General features: G+C 49.7%; 1 protein-coding gene across 1 annotated transcript; it reads right to left on the bottom strand.

Moving 5' to 3' along the window:
• Window positions 1-889: 889 nt before the first annotated feature.
• Window positions 890-14,648, bottom strand: LOC144103257 (uncharacterized). The gene is made up of 5 exons (XM_077636023.1): window positions 14,605-14,648; window positions 11,978-12,141; window positions 11,475-11,802; window positions 10,873-11,412; window positions 890-1,046 (listed from the first exon to the last, which is right to left on the bottom strand). Exons 1-5 carry the CDS (start codon window positions 14,646-14,648, stop codon window positions 890-892), a joined length of 1,233 nt encoding a protein of 410 aa, XP_077492149.1.
• Window positions 14,649-15,160: the final 512 nt, after the last annotated feature.

The following is a 15,160-nucleotide window of genomic DNA, read 5'->3' as shown; positions in this document are numbered from 1 at the left end:
CAAACTAATACTCTCCCCAATCCTTACCTAATGAGTAAATGGTACCCAGACACCTACGATTCGTCCTGCCCCTTCTGTGGAGCAGTTGGCACACTTTTTCACGCGGTGTGGGAATGTCAAGAAAATCCAGACTTGGACAGCAATCCCGATCCGACTTATGAGCGCTGGGAGGCAACCCTTCATAGCCACAGCCACCCCCCCCCCCCCCCCCACGACCAGAAATCGCTAGTTGAGAGGGGCCGGATTATGATGGCGACCAATGGGTTCTCGTACTGAACCCACCCAGTTTTTATGCTCTGAATAAATGTTTTTCTTCCTCCTCCTCCGCCCTTTCACCAGTCGGTGGCTAATTCAATGCGAGACAGATCAGAAGAGTGACACAGCACATAGCACACACAGGCACCATGCGACGAGGATTCGGAGGTCTGCTGCTACTTCGCCCCAAGCTGCACCTGTCCATCCAAACACAGGTGTGGCGCCGCGGCCACAACCTCGGAGGGCTCTCTCCGGTCGGGACAGCTTTTGTCAGACAATTACTGGAAGTCACCGTCCCCCTCTTCCCCCCGTCGACTGTCCACCGTCGGTCGCGTCTTGCGAGGAACCAGACAAAGGGGGGGAAGGTGATTCGCACCGAGCCGAGCATGGGAAGAATTCCACAGGCTGCTTCCCAGGGCGGCATCCTTTTTTTTTGCGGTCGTTGGCCACCTGACGCTGTCGATATCGCCGCTACCGTGGTCATCCCGCTCGATGGAATCGACGCCTTAATCCTCTTCGGCTGGAGCGCATCCAGTTCATAACATTTGGTACACAATTTTTCCCCCACAGGAGCTGCATTGTAAGCATTAAACAATTGAAACATGTGAACCAACTGCTTCATCTATCCCTGGAGTCACCCAAATGGAAGAGTGGAGTTACTGAAATTGCATAGTGCCGCAAAAACAAACACTGCTTTATCAAGCACAGTGGGTCCGTTTTCTTCTGATGCCAGCATCTCCACAGGAAGCGTGCACTTTAGCATTCGGTACTTATTGCGGAGGAGTCCAATTCACGGAGCAATCCAGGCAGCCTTCGCAACCAGGCAGAGGCTAACCGCCTTCTTCGTTCATTGCAGAAATGCGCGTTTGAGAAGCGGAATCCGAAGCTGATACCGTCACTGCTGGCGGAACCTACACGTGTCCACGGATCGTCCCCCTCCCTCCCTTCTCTACTGGCAAGCCGCACCTGCGCACTACTGTCCGATATCAACGGCGTCCCCTATATAACCGCAGCACGACGGTCCCCACATCATTCACGGAGCAATCCAGGCAGCCTTCGCAACCAGGCAGAGGCTAACCGCCTTCGTTCATTGCAGAAATGCGCGTTTGAGAAGCGGAATCCGAAGCTGCTACCGTCACTGCTGGTGGAACCTACACGTGTCCACGGATCGTCCCCCTCCCTCCCTTCTCTACTGGCAAGCCGCACCTGCGCACTACTGTCCGATATCAACGGCGTCCCCTATATAACCGCAGCACGACGGTCCCCACATCATTCACGGAGCAATCCAGGCAGCCTTCGCAACCAGGCAGAGGCTAACCGCCTTCTTCGTTCATTGCAGAAATGCGCGTTTGAGAAGCGGAATCCGAAGCTGCTACCGTCACTGCTGGCGGAACCTACACGTGTCCACGGATCGTCCCCCTCTCTCCCTTCTCTACTGGCAAGCCGCACCTGCGCACTACTGTCCGATATCAACGGCGTCCCCTATATAACCGCAGCACGACGGTCCCCACATCATTCACGGAGCAATCCAGGCAGCCTTCGCAACCAGGCAGAGGCTAACCGCCTTCGTTCATTGTAGAAATGCGCGTTTGAGAAGCGGAATTCGAAGCTGCTACCGTCACTGCTGGTGGAACCTACACGTGTCCACGGATCGTCCCCCTCCCTCCCTTCTCTACTGGCAAGCCGCACCTGCGCACTACTGTCCGATATCAACGGCGTCCCCTATATAACCGCAGCACGACGGTCCCCACATCATTCACGGAGCAATCCAGGCAGCCTTCGCAACCAGGCAGAGGCTAACCGCCTTCTTCGTTCATTGCAGAAATGCGCGTTTGAGAAGCGGAATCCGAAGCTGCTACCGTCACTGCTGGCGGAACCTACACGTGTCCACGGATCGTCCCCCTCCCTCCCTTCTCTACTGGCAAGCCGCACCTGCGCACTACTGTCCGATATCAACGGCGTCCCCTATATAACCGCAGCACGACGGTCCCCACCTCATTCACGGAGCAATCCAGGCAGCCTTCGCAACCAGGCAGAGGCTAACCGCCTTTTTCGTTCTTTGCAGAAATGCGCGTTTGAGAAGCGGAATCCGAAGCTGCTACCGTCACTGCTGGTGGAACCTACACGTGTCCACGGATCGTCCCCCTCCCTCCCTTCTCTACTGGCAAGCCGCACCTGCGCACTACTGTCCGATATCAACGGCGTCCCCTATATAACCGCAGCACGACGGTCCCCACATCATTCACGGAGCAATCCAGGCAGCCTTCGCAACCAGGCAGAGGCTAACCGCCTTCTTCGTTCATTGCAGGTGTGTATCCTGTATCTTTGATTACAAACATAAACCAGGAAATGAAAAAAGAAAACAACCGACTCACAAATGAAGTGAAAACTCTCAGGCATGAATTAACTGAACTGCAGCAGTACAGTAGAAGAAATAACCTTGAAATCAAAGGCATCCCTCCAGCGCCCAGTGAAAATCTGATTTCAGTGATGACATCGATCTGTCATCTCTTGAGCACCGAGTTCGATGAATCCGATGTTGAAGCTATCCATCGTGTGCCCTCAAAAAACAAGGACGAACCCAACATCATTGTTAAGTTTGCCTCCAGGAAAGTGAGAGACAGCATTCTGAAAAAAGCGAAAAAGCAACGGCTGAACACTACACTTCTGAGCTTTGATGATCACGAGAATCCCGTGTTCATCAACGAACATTTGTGCCCGGCAATTAAAATTTTGCTAGGTAAAGCACGGAAAGCCAAAAAGGAAAAACCGTGGAAACACACATGGGTATCTGATGGCAAGATCCTGATGCGCAAGACAGATACCTCGCATGTTCTACATATAACCTGTGACGCTGATCTTGCTCAGGTAGTCTAGAAACATGGCTTTTTCCGTTGAGGAAATCAGTGCTAAGTGGCGCGAGAGCGAAAACCTTTCCATTTTTCATTGCAATGTCCGCAGCATAAATAAAAATCTAGACCAACTCACTGTACATTTATCGCAACATTCTTTCCAGTATGATCTTATCGCTGTAACTGAAACCTGGCTTAAGAAAGGAGAAAAACCGTACATACCGGGTTACACAGCGCTATCTTTACCAAGAGATAGCAACGCACGAGGGGGTGGCGTTGCTCTTTTTATAAAAAACGGCATAGATTATCAACAACTCTCGGATTCCTCTCTGAGCTCTAAAACCACGGAAGCACTTTTTATTCGCCTTAAGACAGACGTCGTAATAGGCGTGGTATATCATCCGCCAAACACGTGCACAAGTCAGTTCATATCTGATATGGAGTCCATTCTGGTTCCTCTGATGTCTTTTAATAATCAGTTAGCAATAGTTGGTGATTTCAATATCGACTTATCAAAGGATGACTGTCCAGATTATATTTTCTTACTGGAATCGTTCAACCTCAAGAACGTTATCAATGTGGCCACTAGAATTACACATCAGTCTGCAACAATTATTGATCACATCTTATGTAACCGTGATATGGATGCCTGTGCTGGTGTTTGTAACCAAAACATAGCTGATCACTGTTCAACTTTTCTGTTCTTGCCACGGTCGGGTATCGATTGTACTTGCCCTACCCATACCAATGTATTTTCACGGGTGGACTACGCGCATGTCCGGCGTTTGCTCGAATCTATTCATTTCGAAAATCTGTGTCACAGTGACGTTCACACTGAATTTGCTAACTTCGTATCTGCTGTTTCTGATGCAATTACTAAGTCTACGCTGAAGTTTTCTCGGCGCAACTATAAACATGCCATATGTCCTTGGATTACTGAGGAAATACTCACAGTTTTGAAAAAAAAGGATTCATACTAAAATAAGCTCAAAAACAACAGAACAAATGCTTATTACTTGAAACAGTTTAAGTATTACAGAAACAAATCCGTGGCGCTGATGAGAAAATCAAAGAAATTGTATTATACTAATTTGGTTAATCGTCAAGGAAATGACACTAAGCAAGTATGGAAGATTGTAGGAGAAGTTACGGGAACAGTTAAAAGAAAACAGATCGTTCCTGACAACTTGTCGATAGAGACTGCAGACCAGTTTAATCAGTTCTTCACAACCTACGGTCAGAACAGTGCGCAACCTACTCCCTTAGCTTCAGTGACATCCGGCGTACCTCGATGTATTAATAATGAATTCAGTTTCTCGAACATTACTAGCGATGAAGTTGCAAGTGTTGTGGCGAACATGCCCACGAATAAAGCGGCCGGGCCAGACGCCATAATGGCTAAGGTAATCAAGGACAACATTGATTTGTTTTGTGTTCTTTTGTGCAGAATATTCAATCACGCGATACACTTTAGCTTATACCCCGATACTTTAAAAGTTGCAAAAGTTGTTCCGATATTTAAAACTGGTGACCCTAACAACCCGTGTCGTCAATACCATTTTTGAAAAATTAATTGCTTTCAAACTGAAAAACTTTCTTGATGCTAATCATATTATTTGTCCTCAGCAACACGGATTTGTTTCTAGCAGGTCCACGTCCACGGCTGTAGTTACTCTATCACAGCTTATCCTATCTGCTCTTCATAATCATAATGTTGCTGTAAGCGTATTTATAGACATCAAAAAAGCTTTCGACACAGTCTCACACTCCATTCTTTTAATGAAACTAAAAGCATATGGTGTGCGTAGCGGGGCACTTGAATTCTTTAAAAGTTATCTTTCTTCACGACAGCAGCAAGTTGTCCTCAAACAGTTCAAGTCTGCATACCAAACTGTTACGTGTGGTGTACCCCAGGGGTCAGTTCTGGGACCGCTTTTATTTTCAATCTTTATTAATGACCTCCCCAAAGCAATACAGTGTTCTCAAATTTTGATGTATGCGGATGACACTGCACTTATCTTTACTGGCAACTCACTTGAGTCAATAGAAAATCCTATTAACAATGAACTCCAACGTATTTCGACCTGGTTTCGTAATAATCATCAAACTTTAAACACTGAAAAAACTAAATATGTTATTTTTCGTTCAAAACAAAAGTGTATTCAATCAAGTGATTTTTCTATATGTGTTGACAACAATGTTATTGATAGTGTGTCTTCTTTTAAATATTTAGGGGTCATGTTTGACTACCACTTGTCTTGGAAGGAACAGGTGCACAATGTGTGTAAAAAGATTGCGTACGGTTGTTTTACCTTGGCTAAGGCACGGCGGCACTTTCCACCTGCTATTCTTAGATCACTGTATTTTTCATTATGTCACAGTCATCTCAGTTATTGCAGTGAATCATGGGGAATCACATACAAAACGTATTTAACACCATTGCTAAGACTACAAAAACGTGCCTTGAAAACCATGGGATTACCTTCTTCGAATAGTTCTAACAATAACATTTTTGACGCAATGCAAATCATGTCATTCACAACCCTACGCGATTACAAAATAGCTCTTATGGTTAATAATATTATAAATACCAACTACCCCTTACCTCTTGGTGCATTCAGTATTCCCGTCCGCAACACTAGACAAGCCAGCAATGGCAATTTTAACCTTCCAATTTGCCATAATGCGTACGGAGAAAGACGAATAGAATTTACAGGAGCGAAAATTTGGAACTCGTTGCCAATTGAAATAAAGCAAGCTAGGAATTTCAAACTGACATGCAAGAAACATTTTTTGGGAATGGAAGCAAGACTACAAAGTTAGTGTTTCTTCAATGTGTTTGTGATTGCTGTCCTATATGTTATTTTGTATTGGACCGCTTACTAGCCACATTGGCTATCGGTCCAAATATCTGTGTATACATTTTGTTTGTGTTACTCAATAAAGACTTCTTGACTCTTTCAACATGTGTGCTATGAAAAACTTTATTTCAGGGAGGAAGCTTGAGGTAGCCGGAGCAACCTCTCGCAATCTCTAGGTGGGCTCCTCATTACAGGAGCCCATTGGCGACCGCCGCGACTCGGGCTCGGTGGACCAGGGCCTTCTGGCTTGCTAGGTCCGAGCAGCCGAGCAGGGCTGCCTCCCAGTCCTCCCGGGTGGGGTTGGGTTTGGGGGCGAGGTTCGGGGTTGACTGGCATGCCCACACCATGTGAAAGATGTCCGAAGACTTCTCCGCACAGTGTGGGCATTCTCCTGTACAGGCAGGATCAAAGTGTTTTAAAACTGCCGGGCACAGCAGCGTTTTGGTGTAAAGGCGGAGGAGTGTGCGTTCCTCCACCTTTGTGAGGCCCATACAAGGCTTGTGATAAATTGCATGGCCGAATTGGAATAATTCAGTAATTTCTCGAAAAGTGAGGGCCGGATTGGGTTCGGGATCCGTATCCAAAGGGTCTGAAGGCGTTGCCCGGAGAGTGAGCGCGCGGGCGGCGGCGTCTGCCGTTTCATTGCCTTCGAGGCCCATATGAGCTGGAGCCCATACAATCGTTCGAGACGCGGGGGCTCCGAGGTAGTTACGGTTTTGAAGGATGCGATGCGCAAAGAGAGGAATGTACCCCTGTTTAATACTTCTGCAGGCCCCTCTCGAGTCGGTGACGATCACTCGCGACTCCTGGTCTGCGGCGGCTAACGCGATGGCAACTTCTTCCGCATGTGTTATGTCTTGAGCTCGGAACGTTAGGCCATTTACCACGATTTTTTGGTGGACGACTGCGGCATGTACCACCCCTCATGGTGAGGGCCTGAGGCGTCCACGTAGAAGATGCCATGTTTGTTCCCATAGTGACGGGCCAGTGCCTCCGCCCGCGCAAGGCGCCTGCCACTGTGGTCGTCACGTGTCATGTTGGTCGGAAGAGGGCGTACGTGCAGGGCGTATCTCCAGATTTCATGAATGCGTACGCGCACTTCCGTAAGTGTTGGGTGGTGGATGTGTAGTCGGGCTAATAGGCGGCGACCCGACGGCGTTTTTGAAAGCCTTGTGTATTGATTTGTCAAGTGTGCCTCCCGGAGCTCCGCGAATGTGTTAACCATCCCCAGGCCCATGAGACGCTGGTTGGATGTGGTGATCGGGAAATCGAGGGCACGCTTGTACATCTTTCTGAGAATCACTTCGAGGGCGTTCTCATCAAACTTGCGCAGGTGGAGGTAAGGAGTCGAGTAGAGGACTCGACTGGTCACGAATGCATGCGCCAGCCGCAAAGCGTCTCTGCACCGTAACCCCCCGCGTTTTTTGGAAACCCGGCGGACCATCCGGCCCACCTGGTCCCCCACCTTGCGCAGTTTTGCTAGTGTGGTATCAGCCCGTCGATGTTTGTGGATAAGGAGACCAAGTACTCTAATCTCATCGTGTTCGGGTATCGGGCCGCTGGCCAGAGATAGTTCCATTTTGGTGGCGCACTGAAGCGACGGGCTAATGTAATAATAATAATAATAATTGGTTTTTTGGGGGGAAAGGAAATGGCGCAGTATCTGTCTCATATATCGTTGGACACCTGAACCGCGCCGTAAGGGAAGGGATGAAGGAGGGAGTGAAAGAAGAAAGAAAAATAGGTGCCGTAGTGGAGGCTCTGGCATAATTTCGACCACCTGGGGATCTTTAACTGCACTGACATCGCACAGCACAGGGGCGCCTTAGCGTTTTTCCTCCATAAAAACGCAGCCGCCGCGGTCGGGTTCGAACCCGGGAACTCCGGATCAGTAGTCGAGCGCCCTAACCACTGAGCCACCGCGGCGGGGTAAGGGCGAATGTGCACAAATTCGGATTTGGACGGTGAGCACTGAAGGCCGCAGCGGCGGGCGTAAGCGTCCACGATCTCCGCCGCTTGCTGCAGGTTGGCCTCAATGTCTCCAACCGATCCGTGTTTGGCCCAGATGGTTATGTCGTCGGCGTACAGCGCGTGCTGGATGCCTTCGACCTTCGCCAGCTGAGCCGGGAGTTTCATCATGGCCAGATTGAAAAGTAATGGCGAGAGGACCGCACCCTGTGGGGTTCCTCTCGTTCCCAGCTTATATGGGCCGTGTTCTTCGTCTTGTATTCGGATGAAACTTCATCGATCCGAGAGAAATTGCTTGATGTAATGAAACGTGTTATGTCCACAGTTCGTTTGGGAGAGATGTTGCAGGATGATTTCGTGTGTGACATTGTCGAAAGCCCCCTTCAAGTCAAGGGCGAGTACTGCCTTATCGTTGAAGGGATATTCGACAGGGTTGAGAATTTCTCGGTCGAGTTGAAGCAGAACATCTTGAGCGGACCTCTGCGGGCGGAAACCGAACATGGTGTCTGCGAATGTATGTTCATTTTCCAGAAACCCACACAGCCTATCCCGCACCATGGTCTCCATCAGCTTTCCCGCGCAAGACGTGAGGGAGATAGGGCGGAGGTTGTCTGTGTTTATGGCTTTGCCGGCTTTCGGAATGAAAGGGCGGTCTTCCATTCAATTGGTAGAGGTGCCTCACCGAGCCAGATCGAGTTGATGAAAGCGAGGAGGGTTTCGTAGGCGGGATCGGGAAGATTAGCAAGCATTTTCACAGTTATCTTGTCCCTGCCCGGTGCCGTTTCTTGTTTCATTTTAGCTAGGGCCGCCTTGAGGTCATGCAACTGGAACGGTTGATCCAGATTCGCGTTCTCTGAACCTGCATACGAGAACGCGGGTGCTCCGGGGTCCTGCTTAGTGCAAAGATACTGGTCGCGCAGTTTGCATGCTAATTTTGATGTATTTCCATCGAAGCTATGAATAGCTCGTTGGAGATGTTTTTGTGTCTCGGCGCGGGTTTGAGTCGGGTCAATTAGGGCGCGGAAAAGGCGCCATGTGCTCCGGCTCGACATTTGTCTGGCCGCCGTGTTGCAGCGGTCTACCCAGTTCGAGTCGGCGAGTTGGGCCGCGTACTCTGCCGCTTGCTGGGTGAGCTCGGCAATACAAATTTATAGCTTTCTGTTACGTTTTTGGCGGCGCCATCTGCGGACGAGGCTGTGCCGCGCCTCCCAGAGGTGCAGAAGGTGGTTGTCCACCTCCGGAGTGGCCTCCGAGAGCTTAATTTGTGTTTCCACCGAACGAAGGTGTGTAACCAATCCTTGTGCCCACGCGTGGTAGCCTTGTTCGTGGATAGACGCCGAATTGATGTAGTTTTGCCGGAACTTATTCCAGTCTGGAAGCCGAGCTTGTGCGTGGGGTCTTGCCAATGGTTTAGTCCTTACGGTGGTATTGATAAGGCAGTGGTCACTACCGAGGGTTTCCTCGGTGTTGATCCATTCTGCGTGTACAATGTTTTTGGTAAAGGTGAGATCCGGACATGTATCCCGGGTCACGGAATTACCCAGCCGCGTTGGATATGCAGGGTCAGTGTGAAGAGTCAGGCCCAGCGTGGACGCGAGTTCCGCCAGCTTGCGTCCCCGCTTCTCTTCACGCACGTATCCCCATAGTGTACTGTGGGCGTTGAAATCGCCCACAATCACCAGGGGGTTCCTGCTCGCAGCCTTTAGAGCGCGGCTAAATAGTGCTGCGAACGTTACATTTTTGAGTTTGGGGGAACAGTATATTTTGAGTACGTGGAGTGGTGCATCTTGTTTCTTGAGCGGAAGAAGTGTCACCATCACATAGGAATATTCTGTGTAAAGTTCCAAGTCAACTAGATTAGCCGTATAATTGTTATGCGCGCAGACGCAGGAAGAGGGGTCCTGCTGAAAGGGGATGTAATTTGTGAGGGTGACGCCACTCCCTGGCTCCTGGAGGGCAACCACCGCGGGAAGAGAATCGAAAGTTGAAAGGTAAAGTCGGAGATCCGCCCTCTTTGCGCGAGAACGGAAGCCCCGACAGTTCCACTGGACAATTTGGACGGGGGTGGCCGAATTGGTTCTTGGGGAGCGCCTGATCTTAGGGCTGCTCGCCATGGCCATTTAGATCGAGGAGGGATTGTACTGACACTGCTCCGGAGCCAACACTCGCAGGAAGGGGGGTATCCTCCATACCAGAGAGTGAGCAGTTGTCGTCGTCGGCTACCTCGGGGGTGCGTCTAGAAGTTTTGTGAGGGCGGCCGGGTAAGGGATCGCCGGGCCTGCGCGAGGAGCGCAAGGAATTCGCAATTTGTTGGGCAATCATCGCGGGGATTGTCTCTTGCAATTTGTAGATGGCGTTTACCATCATTGAAATTTGATTTTCTATAGCGGCGAATCGGGCCTCTGTGGCCGCGAGGCGGGCCTCGAATGCGGCCTCCAAACTTGTTACCGCCTTCGGTACCACGAGCTCACTCTCCATTACCTCAGCCGCGGGAGGCGAGGGAGGAGAAGAAGACTGGCTGATTTTAGATTCCAATTCGTCAATTTTCTTTAGCAGCATCTCATTTTGGGCCCTGAGTGCTGCTATTTGATCTTGCTCGGCGCTATGCGCCCTTGGAAAGGGAGTGGAAAGGGGGGAGAGAGAAGCAGCCCCACCCGAACCGCTCACCTGGTGGCCATTTTTGACTGCGTTGACCCAGGCCCTGGTATCACCGCGCGTTTCTGCCGACTGTTTCGCCAGTCCGCCGTGTGGTGGCGACACCTTGGATGGTTGTTTTGCAGCACCTCCGGTAGGTGGGTTCTCGGTGTTGGAGATTTCCTGGCCATGCTGATCGCCGGGAGGCCCAAGATAGCGGCTTTTCTTCTTGGACGCCGTTTTTTTCTTTTTCGTCTTGGGTGTGCGGAATTTTGCTGCACAGTTACGACATGAATTCGAACATGAATTCAACATGAATTCGAACATTAGCTACCTTTCTCGTCTTCTCTACCTCACAGGCTGAGAGCTGGGGCTTGCCTTTGGTGAAAGCAGGAATTACAAGCTTCGCGCAGTGAAGTCCAACACTGTCGCCAATCGTGAAGCCTCTGTCTGCCAAAACATAATCTCCAGGGTTGAGATTATTCAGCACGCCACACTGTAATGACCTTGTCACTCGAGCGCCCACACCACCCACGACACGAGAAATATATGTGACAACACCTTGTGGGGCAATGCCAATTAGGTACTTGACTGTATTGTGGTGTTTATAGTTCGACCATGTGTGCGATCTAGGCAGGAAAGATGAAGGTCGCTCTATGAACACCAAAAAACAGTCGAGTGTCACAGCTATTTGTGTCCCGAAGCACTGCCGAAATGCCATAGGCATTGTTGCCCGCAACTCCTCAGACCCTGGCCACTTCCCAGCACGGGAGAGGCGGACAAAAGCCACGTCAATCCACTTGTTGACGACCCTCGACACAGTTGGCTGGGATACACCGAACCTGCAAGTGAACAAATATTTGGTACACTCAACACTTGTAAAGCCGGTGTAAAAGGCAAATACCTGTAGGCCAAGTCCTGCAATGGCACATTCAAACGAAGGCGGATGAGGAACATGAGCATCTCCTGGAAGAGGGTGAGGCTGTTTCGGCTAGTATGTGCCATTCCTTCTTTCAGCAGTTCAAGAAGGGCCATCAAAAGGGTGAAATTTGGCAGTCCTGTGTATAACTGCGACATGTCTTCATTTTCTCTGAGGCAATCTTCCGTAAGCCCTTGCTTGTTCAGCTTGTTCCTTACTTCCCCAAGCTCTGAGAGCAGGTGGCGATTTTCATTCTCAAGATGCTGAATTTGCTCCATTGTCAAGTCAGTGACTTGCGTGAAGTCTGCCTTCCCTAAAGAGATAAGCAAACAATGTACAGGCTGCCTATGAATCCACATTAAAACAGATAGCAATCGAGTAGGGTAACTCAACTGTTGGTTCTTTTTCATTAAAAGTCATAATGTTTTTTATAATTAAACATGCATAGAATCAAACAGTGACACTCTTAACTCAATGCAAACACGCACCTCCATTGATGCATTCCTGAGCAGGTGTTTCTTGAACATCAGTATAATCATCTTCTGAGGACACTGGTAGATCTGGCACAGCACTGCTTCTGCTGTCTGCATTCTCACGCAGTTGCTTCAGGGGACTTCCAGATCGCTCCGCTCGTCGCCTTTTCCTCGAGTACCTGAAAAAAAAGCTTTGCATTCAGCTACTTGGGAAATTCAAAATTATCCAATTCCTTTTAAGTGGTGACGTTAAAACCTAGAGTCGTAAGCAACCAGCTGCGTTTTAAGGCCGGGCAAGTTCGCATCTATAACAGCGAACGCTCGTACCGAGATGACGAGGTGTTGCCGCTCATTTCTTTCCCGTGCCCAAGATGAAGAGAGGGCGCCGTCCGGACTGGTCTCATCCATAACGTATGCTGGACGACCTGCGTAAGTAAAGTCGCGATGAGCTACCTCCCGACGGGCCTGCAGTTAAGCCTGTTTCACATACAAGCGAAAGCGCTCGCAATTTCTGCTTTTGCGGCCGGCACAAAAGCATGTTTCAAGCGGCCGCGACGATTCCAAGTCAGAAAATTTTTCCGTACAACATGAACTGGTGGGCGAGTTGGTCAGACATAGTTCTTGTAAACCAGCGCAACGGCTCGAAGCCAAACAGAAAGGGACAAAACACAGCGCTGACTGACGTTGCCATTCGGACCTCAAGAACTTGCATATCCTTATGCCGTGGCTAACTGAAGGCTGAAAGCCCACAAACAAGCCCAGCACCTCGGGAGGCAGAATGCCCTTTCGAATGCAGAAGCCAAGCATTCACGATTTACACGAAGCATTTGCGATTTACACGAAGCATCGCAAATGCTTCGTGTAAATCGCGAATGCTTGGCTTCTGCATTCGAAAGCGCATTCTGCCTCCCGAGGTGCTGGGCTTGTTTGTGGGCTTTCAGCCTTCAGTTAGCCACGGCATAAGGATATGCAAGTTCTTGAGGTCCGAATGGCAACGTCAGTCAGCGCTGTGTTTTGTCCCTTTCTGTTTGGCTTCGAGCCGTTGCGCTGGTTTACAAGAAAATTTTTCGCCGCGCCGCTCAGTCGCTTGCATGTGAAACAGCCGTTTACGATCTCGGCTGCGGTCGAAGGCATCGCGACCTGCAGACTTCTAGAGCTTACCTGAAATGAAATGCTTCCCGCAGACTCTGTAATGGTTCCCACTGCGGTTCATATCCTTGCGGTTAATACGGCAAAACCACTCTGCTCGCCGTCGAGTGGTGACTTCCTTCGTCCGGGCGCACTGATGCGTGACTACTTTTGGAATCGGGAAAAATCCAACCACCGCCACATTTTCATCATTCGCGTCCTTCCGCGAGTGGGCACTGCATCCATACACAGCGCAGTTCACCATACTGCCAGACAAAACTGCAGGTGAAAGAAAAAAAACACCGACAACCACGAAACGGCTGACGCAGACCGCCAGGTCCGTCTCTGAAACATTCTGAACGAGCGCACTTATGGCGGCCGGATGTAAACATTCGCTGGCGCCTCCTGGCGGGCCGAGCCCAGTGAATACCTCCTATATCCAGACCTTGCTCTTGGGAACGGCCCCTTCGCCGCTTCTTGTGCAGTTCTGAATATCTCTCAGTTTTCTGCGGTAGGTGTCTTTGATGTTTCTCCACCGGCATTTTACAACGTCCACAATTGCTGAAAAAATGTTTTAAGTTAGTTAAGAAGGAAAATAATTAACTAAAAACACCTAAATGAATTCCAGCGTGTGCCACAAAGCGTATACCATGTTCCCAGAGTTAGCTCCGAGGAACAAAGCATGGACCGGACTGCACGCTCCAGTAACAGTCAACATGCACTAAGCAGTTCGCGAATGGAATCGGTGTCGAGATAGTGCATTTTGACATTTGACAGCAGATAAATATCAGCAGCTCAAAACGACCCAGAATAATTCTGATAATTTGAGTGTTTTTAGTGCGGATTGACATTGCACAGCACGCGGATATTTTTCTACTTCACCACCATTAGAATTTATGGCAGAGACTGGATCATTAATCTTGCAGTCAGCACTGAAATAAGTCATGATTGTACCGTACCGAAACAGGTACTGGCGTGGCCCCCAGCCGTGAACAAGGACAGCGCAGATTGAGGCAGAAAAATGAATAAGAAAAAAACAAGCCTCTTCCGCACGTGAACAAAGGAAGTCAGATTTTTGTTTTGCCTTCACGCAGATTAAATTTACATTTTTTCCCTGGAATGCAAGTGCAAAGCCCACATGGGCGCTGCAGAGGGTAAACAACGGAGGAGAAAAAGTTTGCATGGCTCGAGCCGAGCACAGTATTTAGAGAGCACGTGATGCTGAGCGAGTCGGTCGCACATTCAAAAGGAATCGTTTCGCCTATACGCGCTTTCTCTCTTAATAACGAGTGCAGTATATTGTGCTTTAGTGATGTGTTTATTTCCTCGCAAAAGGGAGCGATGCAGAACGTGCGGCTGAAAGACGCCGAGAATCCACGTGTGCAGCTATTCACATGCGCCTGCCGTATACGGTCATAAAAGGGAAATCACAATCGCTCGCAGTTAGAGCTTCGGCACTGCAATCCACACCCATGTGCAAAAACAGAAACAGTAGACAAAAAAATGGTACGTACCTGTGGGGTCGATCTGTCGGAGGGCATCGCGAATCTCCTCCCATATACCGGTCTTGTTGGAATATTTCAGGTATTCGAGCATACATTCCATAAAGTCGGTCGCTTGGCGACTTCGTCGATAAGAAGTTCATTGAACTAAGCGCGATTCGCTTCACCAGCGCGGAATGCCATATCGACTAGTAGCCCCTGCCTGCGCTCGAAAAACCACAACACCGACTGTGCGGCCACGTGCGTGCAGCGCTCCAAAACACCGTTTGCATTTGGCGCTTCACCGCTTCCGGTACTGAACTTCCGGCGGTGGTGGTGGCACGGCGGTGGTGGCACGTGACCACAAGTTAAGATGCTCCTCATTGGTCAATCGCAAAGCGAACAAACCGACGCTGCGACTGAATTCTAACCGGGTGGAACTCGATCGCAAGCCGTCTGCGACTAGACTGACGGCCCTCCCCAATCGCAGACCGACGGAATTCGCAGTGTCGCGTGCGAAAATCGCATGCATGTGAAACGGGCCTTAGGCGATGTTCTAACGTTCAACGGAGGCTGCATGGCCACAGTT

Source organism: Amblyomma americanum, chromosome 9 (genome assembly GCF_052857255.1).
Source record: "Amblyomma americanum isolate KBUSLIRL-KWMA chromosome 9, ASM5285725v1, whole genome shotgun sequence".
Taxonomy (NCBI): domain Eukaryota; kingdom Metazoa; phylum Arthropoda; class Arachnida; order Ixodida; family Ixodidae; genus Amblyomma; species Amblyomma americanum.
Note: the sequence above shows the minus strand (reverse complement) of the source record. Positions and strands in the feature narration are given on the sequence as shown.

Coding starts and splice junctions, on each gene's coding strand:
- LOC144103257 (XM_077636023.1), bottom strand. CDS start 14,648: ATGGGAGGAGATTCGCGATGCCCTCCGACAGATCGACCCCACAG. Junction 11,413..11,474: donor TTGCAGGACTTGGCCTACAG/GTATTTGCCTTT, acceptor GTTCACTTGCAG/GTTCGGTGTATCCCAGCCAA. Junction 1,047..10,872: donor CGAATTCATGTTGAATTCAT/GTTCGAATTCAT, acceptor GATTGCTCCGTG/AATTGGACTCCTCCGCAATA.